At 39.1% G+C, this 20312-nt stretch overlaps 1 protein-coding gene across 1 annotated transcript; it reads right to left on the bottom strand.

Moving 5' to 3' along the window:
• Nucleotides 1–8445: 8445 nt before the first annotated feature.
• On the bottom strand, nt 8446–17629 carry LOC139319002 (phospholipase A2 inhibitor and Ly6/PLAUR domain-containing protein-like). Its single transcript, XM_070946623.1, has 5 exons — nt 17581–17629; nt 15984–16100; nt 13635–13790; nt 12325–12465; nt 8446–8660 (listed from the first exon to the last, which is right to left on the bottom strand). The coding sequence occupies exons 1-5, from the start codon at nt 17627–17629 to the stop codon at nt 8446–8448; spliced, it is 678 nt and encodes a 225-aa protein (XP_070802724.1).
• Between the last annotated feature and the right edge of the window lie 2683 nt (nt 17630–20312).

Below are 20312 nucleotides of genomic sequence, written 5' to 3' on the forward strand. Positions count from 1 at the left end.
CACTTTGTTTGAAAACACAATGCAAATATCTGGTATGTGGTTCATTAAAGAAACAAAACTTGCATCAAGAAGGGAACCAGCAAAATCAAGACATCAATTGTTATTTTGCTTGACAGTCTGAAATGATGCTACAGCTCACAAATTTTAATAGAGCAATCATCTGAACCTGGTTCAGTTTAACATTAAACTGTAGCTGAGCACAATGTGAACAAGCTTATTTAAGCTTCAGACAGAGTACAACTTCTTCCAGTCATCAAGACCATTCCAGAGGAAGAAACTAAAAGCATCTTCTTTCAAATCCAAACTACTCATAATTGTTAGTTTGACAAGGATAAACTATCACCTATGATTTATTTATTTATTTATTTATTTATTTATTTATTTATTTATTTATTTATTTATTTATTTTTTTTATTGAATTTCTATACCGCCCTACTCCCGAAGGACTCAGGGCGGTGCACAGCCATGAAATAAAACACATATACAAAATTTAAAATCGAATAAAATGAATTAAATAAATTTGGCTGAATTAATACCCATAATTTAAAATACCCATAATTTAAAATACATTAAAAATTTTAAATTTACACTTAAAAGGGAGAAGATTTAGGCGAGGCCAGCTTGATGAAATAAAAGCGTCTTCAGCTCGCGGCGGAAGGTGCGCAGATCCGGAATCCTCCGTATCTCTGGGGGGAGCTCATTCCAGATCGTCGGTGCCCCCACAGAGAAGGCTCTCCCCCTAGGGGCCGACAGCCGACATTGTTTGGCCGACGGCACCTGGAGGAGCCCCTCTCTGTGGGAGCGTACTGGTCGGTGGGAGGCTGTTGATGGTAGTAGGCGGTCCCGTAAGTAACCAGGTCCTAAGCCATGGAGCGCTTTAAAGGTGGTAACCAGAACCTTGAAGCGCACCCGGAAGACCACCGGGAGCCAGTGCAGCTTGCGCAGGAGAGGTGTTACATGGGAGCTCCACGTTGCTCCCATAACCACCTGCGCGGCCGCACTCTGCGCCAGTTGGAGCCTCCGGGTGCACCTCAAGGGGAGCCCTATGTAGAGAGCATTACAATAGTCCAGACGAGAGGTGACGAGGGCATGAGTGACTGTGCGTAACGAGTCCCGATCTAGAAAGGGACGCAACTGGCGAATCAGGCGAACCTGATGAAAAATCCTCCCGGTCACGGCCGTCAAGTGCTCTTCTAAAGACAGCCGTGAGTCCAGGAGGACCAAAGTAAGGCAAAATCCAACCACTATTTCCAGCTCTAGTTTGTTTTGCTATAGTTCATTGGTTAAAACAACCATATTTCCCAATAATTGCATAAGTTCTGAACTGGAACTAAAGAAAGTTGCTGAATGCTAACTTCAGGATATGTGAACTTCAACTCTCAGAATTCCTCAGCTAGCTTGACCATCTTGAAACTGCCAAGCTGGAAAAAACACTGAATTTGAGCATGTTCCTATCCAGCTGGACTTACCGTAGAAATTATTCTCAAATTGGCTAAGGAATTTCTGAGGGTTGAAGTCCACACATCTTAACATTGCTGAAGCTGAGAAACACTGAGCTAAGAGAGAAAGGTTGGTCCAAAGACTTGAATAAGTACAGAAGAACAATTTTCTCAATCTCTTGAAATACCACCCAATGCTGCCCTTAACATTACTCTCTTCTTACCTGTTAGGTGCAATCCAGAAAATCCTGCTGAAGAAAATAATTTCAGGATCAGTGTCGAAGGATCTAGCAAGAATAAGATAAAACTCTGAGCATGCTGTGGACTTCAATTCCCAGCAATCCCCCAGGCAGCATGACCATCTTGAAGCTGCCAAGTTTGAAAAACACTGAATTTGAGAATGTTCCTATCCAGTTGGAAGACATTAGATGCCATTCTCTAGCTGGCTGGGGAATTCTGGGAGTCCACACACTGTAAGAGTTGCCAAAGAGTTGAAAAATACTGGTCTAAATAAATTTGGATAATCAATTTTCATTTAAAATGAAAACAGTTGCAAATTTTGTGTACTATCCTCAAAAGTGTAAAATGTAACATTAAAAAGGGGAGGGGGAGACCTATGTCTCCAGCAAGATTAAGCTCCGAATGTGCAAATGCAATTTTTTAAAAAATCTACTCCTCTGACCATGTGCAGAAAGCAATTCCAATTCTCCAAAGAAAGCACAGTCGATTCAAAACATCTGAAATTAGGCGATGGGAGTTGGCAAGAAAGATCTCAAAAGAATCTCTTCTTTGCAATAATTCCGAATTTCATTTTAGCCTACTGGAAGCCTCACTTCTGGATCAGCGACTCAGCCTCAAGTTACAGGAAAAATGTCAAACGGCATTTAGATCAAAACTTTCCTACCCGGATTGCAGCTTCTGTTAAATTCTTACCACTGGGCGCAGGCAGGGGAGGGAAAATCAAAGTGCTTAGAGGAAGAAGAGGACAATCTGCAACGTCTTATTGGCTTGAATGTGTACACAGAATGTTGAGTCGGACCAATCGGGAAAAGGAGTGCAAAGAAGGCGGGGAAACATCAATCTGCCACACAAATGTTCAGTTCCCGCCCTTGTCTACGCCTTTCCATCTCTGATTGGATAATCCGACTACTCTTTGCCAATAATAGCACACAGAAGAGATTGGGGGAAAGCATGGGAAAAATGCGTGGTGCGCTGTTACTTTAATCGAAATAAGGTTTGGACTGAATCTGGAAACAAGTTTGCATGCTACAACATACTACTCTTTCTTATGTTAGCTCCATGTCTTAAGTGTTTTAAGAACAATGTTGTATTGCATTTGATTCATTACTAAATAACGTGTGTGTAGAAGACATTAGGAATAATACAACCTTTAAAAAAAAAGGTCATTTTCTTTATTTCGGTGCTTTTCAATTTCTTGTGGAATCCATTCCTGGTTTTCTATATAGCTCATGCTTTGCTGACTTCGTTTTCCATACAGCCCAGCTGTGGCTGTGTTCGTTCTCAGCTTCCCTCATCTTCTATTGCAGGGGTCTCCAACCTTGGCAACTTTACGACTTGTGGACTTCAACTCCCAGAATTCCTCAGCCAGCTTTGGTTTGGTTTGCTGGCTGAGGAATTCTGGGAGTTGAAGTCCACAAGTCTTAAAGTTGCCAAGGTTGGAGACCCCTGTTCTATTGCACTTCCTTCGGACGCTGCTGTTTATTTCAAAACATTTTTTATTTTTATTTTATTTTACTTCAAATTTATATACCGCCCTTCTCCCTAGGGACTCAGGGCGGTGTACAGCCAAGTAAAAACACATAAATACATAATACATAATACATAGATTAAGAACAGATTAAAAGGAAATATATATATTTTTTAAATTTGATTTATATGCCGCCCTTCTCCGAAGACTCAGGGCGGCTTACAATGTGCTCAGCAATAGCCTTCATCCTTTTGTATATTTATACAAAGTCAGCTTATTGCCCCCACAAACTGGGTCCTCATTTCACCTACCTTAGAAAGGATGGAAGGCTGAGTCAACCTTGAGCCTTGGCGAGATTCGAACCCTGCAGTAATTGCAGGCAGCTGGTCTTAATAACCAGCTTAATAACAGGGTGCCTTAAACCCCTGTACTACCAAGGCTCTATATCTCAATTTGGCCCAAAATTTAAAAAGAGAAACGAATTTAAAATCATTTAAAATCATTTAAAAGGATTTTTTAGGCCAGCCCGGCTTGTTGAAAAAGGAAAGTTTTAAGGGAAAGGGGGAAGGCACGAAGGTCTTGGATTCTCCTTATCTCTGGATTTCACCCCTGAAACAAAGAGAGTAAAGTGACATCATTGGAATATGTGTGTCTTCTCAGTTAATCATTTCAATAATTTAGTATCATTTAAGCATGTTCTCATTGGGGTGCTGCTTTCAACAGACCGATATTTTTCACCTCTACAACGTCTAAGTATAGTTACTGCCACCCTGGACATCCTTATGCAGAGCAACTTGTGTATGGAGAAGAAGCCACAAGGATGCCCTAGGGCATTGGTCAGCAACCTGTGGCTCTGGAGCCGCATGTGGCTCTTTCACCCCTCTGCTGCGGCTCCTTGTCATTCAAAATATGCGTCACAACCGGCAATGTGCGACACCTGCCGGCATGCGATTTATTGAGCTTTTCAACCCCTGGTAGGCCAACCATGGATAAATCCAAGAAAAGAAAAGTTTCAGAAGAAAAACAATGTTTAATTCAACTACATATGCTAGTTTTGTGGCCGCTCAAGAAATAGTCAGGCATGGGAAGGGTTTTGTGGCTCCCGGTGTTTTCTTTTTCTGTGGGAAACGGGTCCAAATGGCTCTTTGTATGTTTAAGGTTGCAGACCCCTGCCCTAGGGATAAAAACCTTCTGACTCCATTTTAACTATGCAACAACCCTGCAAGAAAGGTTAGCTTTGTGGCTGAGATTCATAATCGGCCCAAGTCACTTAATTGCCTTGCTTAGCAATGGAAATTCTGATCCCAACTTTGCCTGTCAGTCAAGGACTAACCAGTATGTAAACTTATGGCTTTATGGTTCTAATATGATGCTCAAATTGTATTTATATTTAATATTTGTATGGAAATCTAAATAAATGTGGTATTTGATAAAGGTGGCTTAAGTTATGGTTTATACATTTACTACAAAATATATAAAAATTGAACCAGCATTAATGGTTTGTTATACTCACACAGTTTCAACAATCATCATTTGTCCAACAATTGCTGGTTATGGTACGCACAGATATTTCATTCCACTGGGAGTCACTTTCCTCTCTTTGTTTCAGGGGTGAAATCCAGCAGGTTCTGACAGGTTCTGGAGAATTGGTAGCGGAAATTTTGAGTAGTTCGGAGAACAGGCAAATACCACCTCTGGCTGGCCCAAGAGTGGGGTGGGAATGGAGATATTGCAGTATCCTTCCCCTGCCACGCCCACCAAGCCACACCATGCCCACCAAGCCACGCTCACAGAACCGGTAGTAAAAAAAATTGGATTTTACCACTGCCCTGTTTTATATAAATTTGCTACTGATTATGAGCATCTCCTTTAAGATACTTCATGTGAAGGGTGGTTTGGAGATAACTGAGGTTCTGAAGCTTTACTGTCAAATGTTGAAGCAGAAACATTGAATTGCAATGGTGCATCTTACCTGCAAAGGAGGGTGGAATGTTGGCTCATCTATTGTTCCTGTAAAGAAATTTACTTTAAATGAAGCTCACAATCCTGGTGACTACTTGGACATGTCCATGGAGCAGGGGTGAAATTCAGCATGTTCTGACAGGTTCTGGAGAACCGGTAGCGGAAAAATTGAGTAGTTCAGAGAACCGGCAAATACCATTTCTGGCTGGCCCCAGAGTGGGGTGGGAATGGAGATTTTGCCATATCTTTCCCCTGGAGTGGGGTAGGAATGGAGATTTTGCAGTATGCTTTCCCTGCCATGCCCACCATGCCAACCATGCCACACCACGCCCAAGCCACGCCCACATAACCGGTAATAAAAAAAAAATTGAATTTCACCACTGCCATGGAGGTTTCTTGGCTACAGTTCCCCAGAGCTTTTTCACTTTTTTTGCATGTTGCTTTGGTTTCTCAGATTAGCCTTCAATTCTAGAATTTCTTGGTTCCTCACCCTAGACTTGACAACATTAAACTCCCCCTCCATCAATGTTGGCTAAGTGCTATGCATGTATAAAGAACAAGAAACATCCAATTTGGAATTTGAAAAGTTTTTTAAAGAATAAAAATATAAACAAAAGTATTAATAAATGAGAAAGACCTCAGATAAGGATCTTCACAAGAACGCCATTATTTACTAAAAGTACATGTACTATTGTGACTAACAAAATAAAAATATAGACTTCTGAAATTAAAATAATCATATGGATTTGTCTTCCTCTCTCCAGCACATTGGAGGCTTGTTGGCTGTCATGCAAAACAGAGTTGATGGTGTTTTTCACATGTACCTGACACATTGGAGGAATATGTATATCCAATAGAACCCATACCGTATTCCCAGCTTGTGTATATGCATAAATAAAGCCTGTTTTGTAAGTTCTAGTGACTTACGGAAACCAACATTGATTAAATACTCGTGAATCACAAAATTTTCATTATTGAGAAGTGGGATACACCCAGCCAGCATGTGTGGTAAAAAAACCATCAAGATGATAGCCACAATGGTGTGCTTGAATTTCCAGCCATTTTGTTTTGTAGATAACAGTTTTGATTGCACCATCATGATCACTATCTTGATCCCAGATGCACCTATGATTCCAATGCTAAAGTGAATGAAACCATAGTAATCTCTAATTGACAATTAGTATAATTGAATTAGCTTGAACCAGAAAATAGATCCGAGGTGGATTTCAGCAGATTCTGACCAGTTCTGGAGAACCGGTAGCGGAAATTTTGAGTAGTTCAGAGAACCAGTAGTAAAAATTCTGACTGGCCTCGCCCCCATCTATTCTCTGCCTCCCAAGTCCCAGCTGATTGGGAGGAAATGGGGATTCTGCAGTAACCTTCTCCTGGAGTGGGATGGGAATGGAGATTTTACAGTATCCTTCCCCTACCACGCCCATCAAGCCACGCCCACCAAGCCACACCCACAGAACCAGTAGTAAAAAAAATTGAAACCCACCACTGATCCAGATCTATATGCAGGAATACTGTCTTTGTCTTGAGAAAGGTTTTGCAATGTGGATTTAAATCAGCCCTGGAATTCATTTTACCTTCATTCAAAAACAGATTCCACTAAAAACAGTCTTACATTTTACATCAAGGCCCATCAGGACTTTGGGATCAGTTACCTTGTATTTGTTTCCTAAAGCCCGTGACATCCAGATTAAAGCTTTTGCCCAAGTGTTAGCAAAGAAGAGGTAATATGTGAAACAGAACTAAAAATCATTATTATTCTCATCTATCAAGCTAAGCATTGATCAAAGGTTTAAAAAGAGGTGGTAAAGTTCATGCAGAATAAATAAAATCTTCCTCTAAACTTAAGAAACAAATAAATCAATGTCCTGCGTTTTGTTTCTTTCATTGATTTTAATCTTTATTGAATAAAAAAAACTGGTTAGAAGCCAAATTCAATCCAACATTTAATCAAATGGTTGTTCTGGTTTAATGTCAATGACTATACATATTCATTCATTAGAATAAGTAGGGGAACATGATAGAGAGTCGGGTTTGTGGCTTAGTATCAATAGCCATAAGTCACCTCTGCATATAGCAATTCGAATTTCTTCAAAATTCACATTTGCCACAGAAAAGATTCTAACATTGGTGTGAAAGGAGAAAACTTTATACTAATTCTGAACTGAAATCTGTTCTTCCCTCAAAAAGGCATCTGTTTTTCTACAACATTCTTTTTTTCCCCCAGTTCCTTCCACATTGGGCCACCATCGGCTTCAGATCAGTGCACCTCTTTATTCTTATGACGTCAAAAGCTTTGGAAAGCTTAACTTTCAGCTCAGCTCCTGCTCCAGTCAAAATACATCAAGGATGGTAGCAAAGAAGAGAACTTCTCTTTTGAGAGCCTCGGCTTCATCTCATCTCACTTTTCTTGAATTGTTACACTGCCATCTGTAGTCAAAGTCCTCAAATTCCTTGGTTTATATTCTTCCTGCCCTGAGTACCTTCAGGAGTACCCAGAAAGTTAGTATCTCCCCCCATATTGTGGAAGAAGCAAAGAGGGTAGAGGGAAGAAGCTGAAGTGCCAATTTCCTCCATCTGTCAGATGGTCCTTTCACATGTCTCTCCCTTCATCAATTCTCTAGGGTGCAGCCATGAGGATTTTTATGAAATATCACGAAGCAATAAAATAACATGGGGCCAGTGTCGGTGGGGAAACGATCTTACAGTAGAAGAATCTTCAAGCATTTATCATTGCAAGATGACATTCCCTTTAAGTGTTCCTGCTTTCTCCAGAGCTGCGAAAGGCTCTGGAGAATTCACTTGTTATATTACATTTTCCCTTGGGATTTTATTGAGGGCTTAGAAAGCTGCATACAGCTTGGGAGGCTATTGTACAGTGTAGAATGGGACTCGCTCAACTGCTTGAGAATTAAGATCAAGGATTCCAATTTTTCAACCTTGCCTGAAAAAACAGCGCATCATTTTTTTCACATGCCCTTTCAATTCCCATCAAATTGAATGAGAAGGCTAAAAATGCTGTATCAAATATAATCCAAGAGATGAACAATGAGTTCAATCTTTGACCAACACATCAATATGTCAGTATTACACCAACTGCTATGACCATGATAACAATCAATTCAAATCAGAACCGGTCATTAAATAACCGCTTTCCTTAATAGATGCTATATAAGCTATAAACAACCAGCATGATAATGGATTAGGCCTTATTAGCTAATGCTCAGCTCATCCAGAATTTTTCCATCAGTGATACCAGAGAGCCAAAGATTAACATCTTTGATTTAGCATCTGCATCGTTTGCTCATAAACATAGTTGGCTCGTTAGGATCCGAGCTGCAGCCTCAGGAAGCCCATCATGACTAAAAAGAAGAGTCCCGTTGGTCCAGGAGAGCTGCTGGCCGTGCTACTGGCTGGCATGCATTCAAGGCTGGTGATTGCTGAACTGGCCTGGCTAAATGTTGCCGCACCTCCAATGGTAGCATCACAGACAGCATGGGTAGTGCAGCCCTTCATGGCAACTTTTGTAGATGTTTCTTCTGGTGTTTAGAAAGACAGAAAATTACAAAATGAATGTTAACCACAAGGGGGCAACAGATACACATCAATCCATTTCTTCAAGGCTAAAGAAATACTGTAGTCTACACCCACTTCTCCCAGATGACTTTCCTTCTCCCAAGGAACCAAGTTGCTGCATCTATAACTTGTATTTTGAGAGAATGATTGATATCCTTTCCTTTAAGTTAAAGATAGTCAACAGTCAAATCCTATGCAACCTAATAAACAGAAAGCAGTGTAATAAAGGAGGACAATAACACAAAACCTTTTACAGACAATAGATCAACACCCAGTATCAACCATATTGCCTCAGCTAATTCATTTTGCTTCTGTAAACTCAGAATATTTCCCATAAATTAGCTGAATGATGTAGTGGGCCTAAAACATACTTGGAAACTTGCCAGCCATTTGCCTATAGAGTAAAAAAAAAAAAATTGGGACTTTTTTGGGACCTCTTATGATGAGCATTGACATATTTTGGAGTAAATAGCAAGACCGTCCAGAATAGTTGCAGAAAAATAGGTTTTTCTTCCACATCTAATATTGATCTGCTGTGCTATGGGAAATAGAAAGGATCATCAGAAGGATATTTAACAGATTAACAGAGTTGGAAGGGACCTGGAGGTCTTCTAGTCCAACCCCCTGCTCAAGCAGGAAATTTTTAACTGGCAGGAAATAGGACTGTGCTGGGGTTTTTTTGACAGCTGCCACATTCTGCTGGCTCATATTTAAATGATTATCCACTAGGACTCCAAGATCCCTCTCATAGATACTATGTATTATTGAGCCAGATACAACCTATTCTATACCTGTGCTTTTGGTTTCTCTTGCCTAAATGTAGATCCTTACTTTTCTCACCATTGAATTTCATTTTGTTAGATAGGGCCCCCTATTCAAGTTTGTCAAGGTCCTTCTGTATCTTGAGCCTATCTTCTGTAGTGTTGGCTATCCTGCCAATTTAATGTTGTCTGCAAATTTGATTAGTTCCACTTCTATCCCCCCATCTCAATCATTGATGAAAATATTGAGCCTAAGAGCCTACTGGGCCTAAGACAGAGATTTGTGTACCCCACTGCATCCTTCTGTAGATACAGTTCCATTGAGAAATACACATTACGTGTGGTTGGTCAGCCAGTTACGAATACATCTGGTGATGATGCTGTCTAACCCATTTTTTTTTCAAGTAGTGGGTTGTGGTCTACTTTATCAACTTTACTGAAGTCCAAGTAAATTATATCCACAGTATTTCATTGCTCCACTAATTTTGTCACATTGTCAAAAAATGCAATAAGATTTATCTGGCATGATCTGTTTTTGACAACCCCATGTTGGCTTCTCATTATGACTTTGTTTGCCTCTAGGTGTTCGCAAATATGTTGCTTGATTATCTTTTCCAGAATCTTCCCAGGTATTGATGTCAGGCTGATAAGATTTTTCCCCCCTTTTTTGAAGATGGGAATTACATCAGACCTTTTACATGCATCTTGTAGTTCCCCAGTGCTTCAGGATCTTTGAAAAATATGGTTCAATGGTTATGAGATCAGGTCTGCCAGCTCCTTCAGAAGTGGGATCACTTAGTCTTGACATTGTTTAGAGAGTCTTGGCATTGCTTAGAGTGTCAGGTCAGGAGAGCTCAAAACAGGCTGGGCAATTTGTCTAACAGTTTATCTTGCCTTTTTCCCAGTGTCTTAAGGTAGAATTAATATTCTCCCTTTCCTATCTTATTTTCCCAGGTAAATTTGGGCTGTGACATGGTCTTTGGTTAAAATAAACTAGTGAATTTTAAGACTGAGTAGAGATACCAATTAGGGTCTCATCATTCTAATCCACAATGCCAACTTCCACACTTAGCTACTCTAAAAAATTGATTCCTTGCCCTACATTTTAAATGCAGCTCTGACATGTTAAATGAAAGTTTCATCTACTGCAACAAAGCAAAGTTTCTTTCAAGTCTGACTTCAGGGGAATGTCATGGAAGCCGTTTGCCATAGCCTCCTGAAATTGTTTTGATCCCTGTCCCATATATTTTATAACCCTGGGATATTCTGAAGGTATTTAATCTAGGTACTATCCATGTGTGATCTTGCTCAGCTTGTGAAGACAAGCCAAAGTTAGTTAAGCACTGCCAAGTATCTATCTGAAAAATTGAGAAATTGAGAAGGTTCAAAGATACAAAATAGTTTACAAATATTGCACTAGAAAGAAATGTCCCAAACGTTTAAAGACCTAAACCTCCTCTTTATAAATGTACATTCCATACCTGCTGAAAACTTTCTCATCTATTTTACTGATGACATCTGACTGGCAACATTCCATTGCTCATGTTATTGGATCTTAATGCAAGAAAAAGCCATGTACCTCCTCCCTCACAACACACATACTGCACAAGACCTGAATGCATCTGTATCTCTGAATGAGCACAACATTCATTTCTGCCTGTCCTGTTCCTATGAGTATTTTGCAGATTTCATAGTTCAGATTCTGAATACCAGGTAAATAGCTTAAAGCAATGTTTCTCAACCTTGGCAACTTGAAGTATGGACTTCAACTCCCAGAATTCCCTAGCCAGCATACTGGCCAGGGAATTCTGGGAGCTGAAGTCCATATATCTTCAAGAGCCACAGCTGAGAAAACACTGGCTAAAGACTGCATTCCAGCTTAAGATTTCAGATGCCTGCACAATGTCATTAGCTGCTGATGTGGTTCTTCATCTCTAACTTTCCTAGATTCATGTTGGACTTCATGTTCCTTTTGGCAATATACTTTAAAAACATCCAAGGTGTTTCATGCATCTTCTAATTACGTCTCCAAACAAGTTTTACTACTAATCTTTCAAGAAAATTGACAGTGCCTGAATCAGTCCATGCCATTATTTTCTTGTTGGACCTGTCCTTGGCTTGGCATATAAGAGCCTTCAAGGACTATGTCCTGCCAAATGATTCCTGAGATTAACACCATGACAGCCAGAGTTCCCAGTTTCACAAAATCCCTGCATCTGATGAGTTTAACAAAGATTGGCTGATATTTATTATCACATGAACAGTCAAGGCAATGGTACTGCAACCTCAGAATTCTTACTGGAAATTGATTCTCTAGATCAGGGGTGTCAAACTCGCGGCGTCATGTTGTCATCATGTGACATATCGTGATTTTCTTTCCCCATTCACTAAACCGGGTGTGGGCGTGGCCAGTGCATGACACAATCAGGCTGCGGGTCGCAAGTTTGGCATCCCTGATCTAGATAGTCACCAGTCTGGGTTGAGACATGGAGTTTGCTCAGAGACAGCCTCATTGCCCTGATAGATGCTCTGCATTAAGAGAGAGACAAAGGAACTATAACAAAATATCTTGGTGACTTTTAATACTATTGGCCATAGTGGCTAACTGACATAGCCAAGATACTAGGAAGAAATTTAGTGGAATTCAGTAAACTCTTTAATTACTTGAAAACTTTTTGCATAAAATTGTCATAGGATATATATTTGGATACTTTTCATTAGACACAATTATTATTTTCTAATCTTCCATGCCTTACATGAGATTCTCCATGCTGTATACATTTTATTTAAAAGAAATTGATGTTTTCTAAGATGCAGTCTACTATCAAACCCCATAAGAACCCATATAAAATGCTGAATGAATTACCAAAACGTATGTATCCAGCCAAATCAATGCACTGAGATTCGGATCCAACACAATCAACAGTGTCATCCTTACAAGAATCAGGAAATGAAGCATAGCAGGCTGGGCACCGAAGACCATTGACCTTGGTATCTAGTTCTGGCACTGAATAAATAGAAAAATTGTGGAAACTATATCAAATAGCATAATTAAATAAGACAATGACATCTCTATGGGTTAAATATTTGCGGGGGGAGGGGATTCCTTGTTTCGAGCTCAGGATGAATTGTTTCAATTAGTCAGTTGATGGGATATTACAGAAGATAAAACAATTTTGTACCTTGTTCTATCTTTATCAAGATCTTTTCCCCCCACTCACAATAGAAGTAAACCTAAACTAAGCATTTTAAGATTCATATTCCTCATCAATCATAATTCTTATGTTTATTCGAGCAATTTTCTTGTCCCTAAGAACTGAGCCCAGTGAATGAAAGAATGCTTCTTATAAAGGATTTGTTTGACTGCTTTTATTGATAACTTTAGGCTATTTCATTTTAGACTGTTCATTGAATTGTTATAAATGTGCACAAGGCGAATTACCCATTTATATATTGTTATATATATCTAGTGAGTCATTTTTAATGTCCTTTTTATGCTGTCTCTGCTTTCACTATGATCTTAAAAAAAGAAATGCATTTTCTGAAATTTTTAATGGCCTTGGAATTCTTCCCTCTCTTTTGTTTACTTCACTGTCATGTCAATATTCCTCTTCCTTGTTCCAACCTTGCCAGAAGGGCAGGACCCCTGAAGACGAGTTTCCAATTCAGAACAATGTTGTCATAACTCTTCCAAAGAGGTTGGAATAGCCATTTCCAGATTGAAACATTTTACATCTCATTCCTCTGCTCCATCTGCTAATATGGAAATGGAAAGACCTTGAGAGCAACAAGTTCACTTTTTAGATTATGTAGAGATTTAAGATGATCCTTCCAAAAGTGTACAATTAAGTTTAAGTTTATAAGTACAAGCCAACAACATGTGTCAGGGTCTGCTGATCACTTGGGCTTAAAATGAATAATATGGAAATGATGTATTTCCCCAATTTCTTTTTAAAATTTATTTAATCAGATTTGAACCAGGGCCATTCCTTGTACAGTGTGGGAGGTCTAAATCTTCCGTGCTGACTTTTTCCTTCTTATCAGGCTATTTGGTTATATTTAATTTTTCTTTTTTAGCCTGCTCTTAGCTTGGTCACTCTGCTTTTAATAAACGTTCCTTGAGTGAAATCATTTGTACAAAAGTACAAGGGAGTAAAGCTCAGGATAGATACCTACATTTGACTGGAAAATCTGTATTGCAGGCATCGTGCTTACAGCAAAAAACACTTGTCCTTGATCTTCCTTTTTTACCCAGATTAATGTGAGCAGAACCACCTTCACAGATGCTTGATGGAACACAGCTTTTAATAATCCCCTGAGCCTGAAGTTCTTCTGCAGGGAGGAAAATAAATTGACATTTCTAGCAGATAATGAGAATAGGCCGACACTAAAAGTAGCAAAACCTATTTAAAACTACAGTAAATACAAAGAGTAGCACCCTGTTCGGATAACATGTATGACCTTGAAAATCACTAATCAGGAAAGAACTTTACAGGTGACTGGTGTATCATACAACCATTATTAACTAGTTCAGTTGTCATAATTTGGGAATAGAATCTCCACCACCCATTAATCATTGCACCGAGAGTGACGCAATTTCATAATATCTGTAGCCTATTTGCCACTAGCCATAGAGGCAGAGATGCAGCAGTTGGCAAAGCTTGGTCACTGCAGCCATCCCAGGTTTGAAATGTGTGTTTTATAAGCAGCCCTTATATTCTTAGCCATTCTTTCTCCTCAGGAATTTTTCTTGGAGAACTAAAGTTGGACTAGAAGACCTCCAAGGTCCCTTCCAACTCTGTTGTTCTGTTCTGTTCTGTTCTGTTCTGTTCTGTTCTGTTCTGTTCTGTTCTGTTGGCATGAGCATCCCCAGAACCCTGCTATTTTCCTTAAAAGCAATATTGTGGCATTGTTGCCACAAGCTTCACCACTTTTGTAAATGCTTGTGGCTAATGCACATATAAAAGGGGATTCAATTAGTTTAATCTGATTTATGAGTAGGATCTGTTTAAGCCTACATCCAGTCTCCTAGTGTTAGTTAGCTAGATTAAAGGGCCTCCTATTTGAGTTCCCACACCACATTACTCCCCTCCTGTAGGATTTCTCACTGCTGGACTGCATCAACAATTTAAACTTTAGGTCAAAACTGCCTCTCCTCAGCCTCTCCCCAGCTACATCTACCTGGCCCACCAGAGTAGGAACATGGAATATATTGTGGATCCCAGCCAGGGGTGAAATTCAGCAGGTTCTGACAGATTCTGGAGAACCAGTAGCGGAAATTTTGAGTAGTTCGGAGAACTGGCAAATACCACCTCTAGCTGGCCCCAGAATGGGGTGGGAATGGAGATTTTGCAGTATCCTTCCCCTGCCAAGCCCGCCAAGCCACGCCCACCAAGCCGCACCACACCCACAGAACCGGTAGTAAAAAAATGTGAATTCCACCACTGATCCCAACTATTAAGAAAGTATACCTAGTAGGACCCAGGAAAAGGGCCTTTTCTATAGGGCTCTTCATTTTGAAATATCATTTCCCCAGAGATAAGATTGGCTCCCACCCTACTTTTCTACAGGGCCCGAAGACACGGTTTTGTCAGGAAGCTTGGGAATCCCATTTGGAGCCAATCAAGTGGATGTTGCGGTGGGATATGGGGTACGGGTTTAAATTGTGAATTTTTAACTGTGGATTTTTAATATTGATTTCTGCCCAGAGTCAGTGTGCGTGTGTTGGGCGGCTATATAAATTTGTTTAATAAACAAACAAATGTAAAAAATATTATTATAAATTATTTCTATTGCTATTCTTTACCTTCTAGCCAAGTTTACTAATAAACAAATTGCAGAATAAGCATGCAAGCATGCAAAACTGCACAGTCATGTGGCATATAAATTTAATAATCATTAAAACAAATGAAATGAGTGGAGAATAAAGTACTATTAAACCTTTACCAGGGAACCTTTACCCTCTTGGATACCCAACTCTCCCCAGATAGAAAATAATAGAAAAATAGGACTCCACCAAGAAGTCCCACTGTAGTTTCATAGCATCAGAGTGGGAAGGGATTATGCAGTAGGATTACTGGATCAGGGCTACAAAACTGTAGATGGTCTCCAAATGGTGAGAAGATGGCTAAAGTTTTATTGCCTACTGGCCAGCTGAACTTTTGCAGTTTGATTCTGGTCCATCAAACCTTGAGTCCAACCTCCTTCTCCATGTAGAAATGTATTCCATGGCAAGTGGTTGTGTGGCTTCTGTTTGAAGGGTCACCACACCCTCTCTTTTTTAATTTTCAAGATGGTTCCATTTTCAAACAACTTTTATTGTTTTATTCATAGGATTTATTTTTCTAACATGCAATTGGTATTTGTTGTGCCAAATTAGTTTAACCCATTCAATTCTTCATGGAAGTTCTTTTTTAAAGTTTATTTATCAATCTTCAAGAGCAGAGAACACAAAATATATGAGTATACTGAAATCAACATATAATTTTGGTTACAAAGGAAAACCCACTTTCCAATGTTACTTACCCAATACACTCTCAAATGCAGTAATACCACAAAAATCATGTTCTGGAGGACATACTTCTATATTACCAGAACAGTTATGACCTTGACCAATGCAAACTTCACATTTCAGAGCAATACCTAGAGAACGCAGAAAGAAAAATATGGTCATTTATATATACCTATTTAATTTTTGGAAGAGAAATTATTAAATTTACTTAATTCTGAAGTCTGAAATGTCCCCTTAGGGTTCATAACCAAAAATATTATTTGCAATTCCCATTGCTAACTAAAATTATATATATATATATATATATATATATATATATATATATATATATATTCATTTATTTATATGACGTGTGAAAAAAAAGAGCGCAAGAAGTTTGTATTATTTGGGGCAATATTAAATGAGCCCACATACTTCATATAGATGAACTAATTATTCTGCAACGCTATTCTGGATTTTTGCCAGAGATCAGGGATAAATGGAAGCGCATGACTGCCAGGACGTATTACTTGTTTGTAAACCTGTTCATAAACCAGCTTGGCCTCATTAGTAAAACATTTCTCTGGTTTAGATCAAACAATTATTCTGTAAGCTATGTCATTTCACAAACTTATTGCATTGTACATACTCTTTCCTACAAATAATACAAACAAATTTGCAAGAAAGTGAAATCCCCAGAACCTTATATAGATCAGGCAAATTTGCACAAATAAATCTGTCATTCAGTGAGATGCCAGGAGATTTCAGAAAATGAAGAACATACAATTATTTTGTTTGTTAATGATGTAGCTACAGAAATGCCTATATCTGAGTTTTTAAATATTAATGTACTCCCTGAAGGCAGCTAGATGATTGAAAACAAGTATGAATTACAAACAGTAAGAAATCATATTTGAAATAATAAAACCTGAAAGGGGTACAGCAGATAAAACAAGGCATTAGATCAAAACCTAGCCATTCAATAAAAAAGGATGCCTGACCAAATAGGAAGATTTTTTTGAGAACCAGCAAATATTGTAACAGCAGAATTCTTCTTTTACATGTCATGTAAATATTTTTTTTTCCTGTTCAATCTTGTTTGATTCTGAAAGACTGCCTGGACAAGTCCCTGCATTTTCTTAGCAAGATTTTCAAAAATGGTTTTCCATTGTGAAAAACTGATTTATCGGATCTTGACCAGATATTCTGGTCATTTGCACAATAAAATTCTTATATAAGTGGTCCAAATAATGTGATTTTTTTATTTCCATCATCTATGTAATGATGTCATTTCCCAGACTGTTTAAATTACTTCAATTGCATCATTTGCACTGTTACAAGGCTTTACTTTTCAATTTACAAGGTTTAAAGGAATAAGGAACATCTCCCCACCCAATTAGTCCATTAACATGAGGTTTCACTGTATTCTAAACCAAGGAACATGAATCCCACTTGGTATTCTTTTGTCCAATCCAAAAAATCCGATCTCTATAGAAAAATAAATAACTTTTATTGTGTCAATCTTTCCAAACATTTGTGTATGTGTACCCATAGAAGGGACAACAGAAAGGCACCACATCTGTTTCCCCTCCACCAATTTATACCACTACCACCAATGAAGGAGCTACTCACCACTGGCTATCAGTGCTGAGAGGAGGCCAAAACTGAGGCAAGCCTGCATTGTTGCTAGGTTAGAACTGGGCTAAACTTCTAATGTGGCCAGCTTTTTAGCTAGGAAGTATACCTTCAATTACTGCAAATGAAGGAGTGTCCCAAAGCATCCTTTCTCCTCAAGGCCACACTGGAGAGGAAATTACACAATAATGATATACTTCCTGACCAACACAAGCCAGATCACCTACACAGCAAAAGCTGCTTTGGCTTCTGATAGGTTTAAGGTGCTGCTTTTAACTGAAGAAGTCCTAGAGGGGAAGGACTCAAACCTATGAGTTTCTTCCTGTCCTCAATTCTATTTGGACAGTGAATTCTACTCAAAAGAGTAGAATTTTGGGTACAAAGAAGGTAAAAAAAGGCAACTTGATAGCCACAATGGCATTGTTGCACCCACCATCCTGACTTTTTTTCAACCTATCTTTTGTAACATCCTGCCAAATACTTTCAGTTTGAGAGCTGGGAGCTTGGAAGCAGGTCTTCTCCATCACTAATACCTCCCACCCAAAAAAAAAAATCCAATTGGCCTCTATTATACAGTAATCATCTTTCAGAAAGCTGCTCCAACATGCTGTTAATATCTCTGCTTTGCCTGCCATCTGTTTGGCAGGATGCTGTTTAAATCTTATTATGTTCTTAATTAGAGTTAGGATGTGTCTTTATGGTTTTGCTGTTTTAAGATGTGTCCTTGCAGTCATAGAAAAGTAATGAAAAATAAGAAAGGGGAAGGAAGGAAAGATGAATTAGTCACATTTTAACCTGTGCAAAGGGTTGCCCTTCCCACAGAGATCCACCCAAGAACCCTTCCAGGTAGCTCTACATCATTTAACATGGCTTAACAGGGGCACTCAGAGCTTGTTCTCATGTAACTCCATGTCTTGAAAATCTAGTTCCAGATTCACAAGTCTTCCTTCAGAGGAAGCCTATAGTGTTTCATAAAGCAAACTGCAAGGACACCAAAATCTGATTTTCACATTGCACTAATCTATGGTTTGCAGGATAAATTACATTGGGCTGGGATTATACAAAACACTAAGCCATATATCATTGTTTAGAAAACCACACTGCGGGATTCAAAAGCAGTTTAAACTATTGTTTGGATTGGCTTAGTACATTGCCTTGACGTATCCTTTTGTCTTAGCATAATGCTAGCAAAATTTTGTAGCACCAGTAATAATTAAAGCAATGTTTGGATATGGCATAACAATGATAAATTATTGATATTGTAATGGTCCTGAGCTTCAAGAAATGAAAGACCTACAAGTTTCTTATTCTGCTTTGTTAATTACAGTGTTGTGTCATATTTGAATCCTACCATTATAGCTGTTCTTTACTGTCTTTTATTGAAACAAATTCAGATTAATAAACCATAGCTTAAAGGTAAGCATAATCAAGGCCATAGTTTGTCGGGATTTAGACATAAAGCTAAACCATGATTAGCTTGAAATAGAAGTTAAAAACATGTTTCTTAATGTAAAACCATTTTGTTTTCCAATAGCCAAATACTAGTGCAATTGTCTGCAAAAGTAACACCTACATGTGAAGAGCTGCTGCAAGGATTTCCAGAGGGGGTTAACATCAAAAAAAAAGTTTTTAAAAATGTGATTATGTGATCAAACATCACTCCTTTTTCCCTTATGTATGAGTACAGGCAGTTCTTGCCAATTGGGACCAGCAATTCTGTTGCTAAGTGACAATCATTAAGCAAGACATGTGACCATGACAGACTTACCTCACTTCCATTAATCATTAAGTGAATCATCTGATTTTGTTAAGCAAGACATCACATGACCTAGACTTGTAGTTTTACTGCTGGCTTCCCCATTCACTTTGCTTGTTGGAAGCCAGTTGTGAAGCATGCAAATGGTGACCCCAGGATGCTGTGATGGTGCTAAAGTCCAGAGATGGGTTTCAACATGTTCTGACCAGTTCTGGAGAACCGGTAGCAGAAATTTTGAGTAGTTCGGAGAACCGGTAGTAAAAATTCTGACTGGCCCCGCCCCCATCTATTCTCTGCCTCCCAAGTCCCAGCTGATCGGGAGGAAATGGGGATTTTGCAGTAACCTTCCCCTGGATTGGGGTGGGAATGGAGATTTTACAGTATCCTCCCCCTGTCACACCCACAGAACCGGTAGTAAAAAATTTTGAATCCCACCACTGCTAAAGTCCCACCAGTTTGCAAAGTACCTGAATCACAATCACATAACCGTGGGGACACTGCCATGGTCATAAATGTGAGGATTGGTTGCAAAGTTATTTTTGAGCACAACTATAACTTGGAATGGCTGCTAAACAGGGCAGTCATTAAGTGAGGACTATCTGTGTAAGGACCCTATTCTTTGATATTGGCATTGTGGCCATCTTGTCACAGGCATTTCAGCGCAAATGTGAAAATCTGGGTGTAAAGAACAATGAGTCACTCTAACTTCCTTTCAAATTGACACGCCCATGTAAACAATTTTTCCAAATGTATGTCATCACGGCCACCTACATATCACCTCTTTCCCTCAATAGGAAACCTTGTCATCACCCAACATTCCAGCTGGGCCGTTGTTCTGAAACCATAACTTGTCTTTCCTCCAATGATGGCGTTTTCTCCACTTCCTTCACCCATGGTCAAGAATTCAGGCCTTCCAGGCAAGTGAGCCTCTCAATTAAACACTATCCATGGTCTTTCATCAGGGTTGGACCAC

Source organism: Pituophis catenifer, unplaced genomic scaffold (genome assembly GCF_029215685.1).
Source record: "Pituophis catenifer annectens isolate HBS135680 unplaced genomic scaffold, rPitCat1.0.hap2 SCAF_7, whole genome shotgun sequence".
Lineage (NCBI taxonomy): Eukaryota > Metazoa > Chordata > Lepidosauria > Squamata > Colubridae > Pituophis > Pituophis catenifer.

Excerpts from the sequence above, each read along its gene's own strand:
- LOC139319002 (XM_070946623.1), bottom strand. The coding sequence starts at position 17,629 with ATGCAGGCTTGCCTCAGTTTTGGCCTCCTCTCAGCACTGATAGCCAGT. Across the intron at positions 16,101-17,580 it reads CTCAGCACTGATAGCCAGTG|GTATTGCTCTGAAATGTGAA; the intron begins GTGAGTAGCTCC and ends TGCGTTCTCTAG. Across the intron at positions 13,791-15,983 it reads TGCATTTGAGAGTGTATTGG|AAGAACTTCAGGCTCAGGGG; the intron begins GTAAGTAACATT and ends TCCTCCCTGCAG.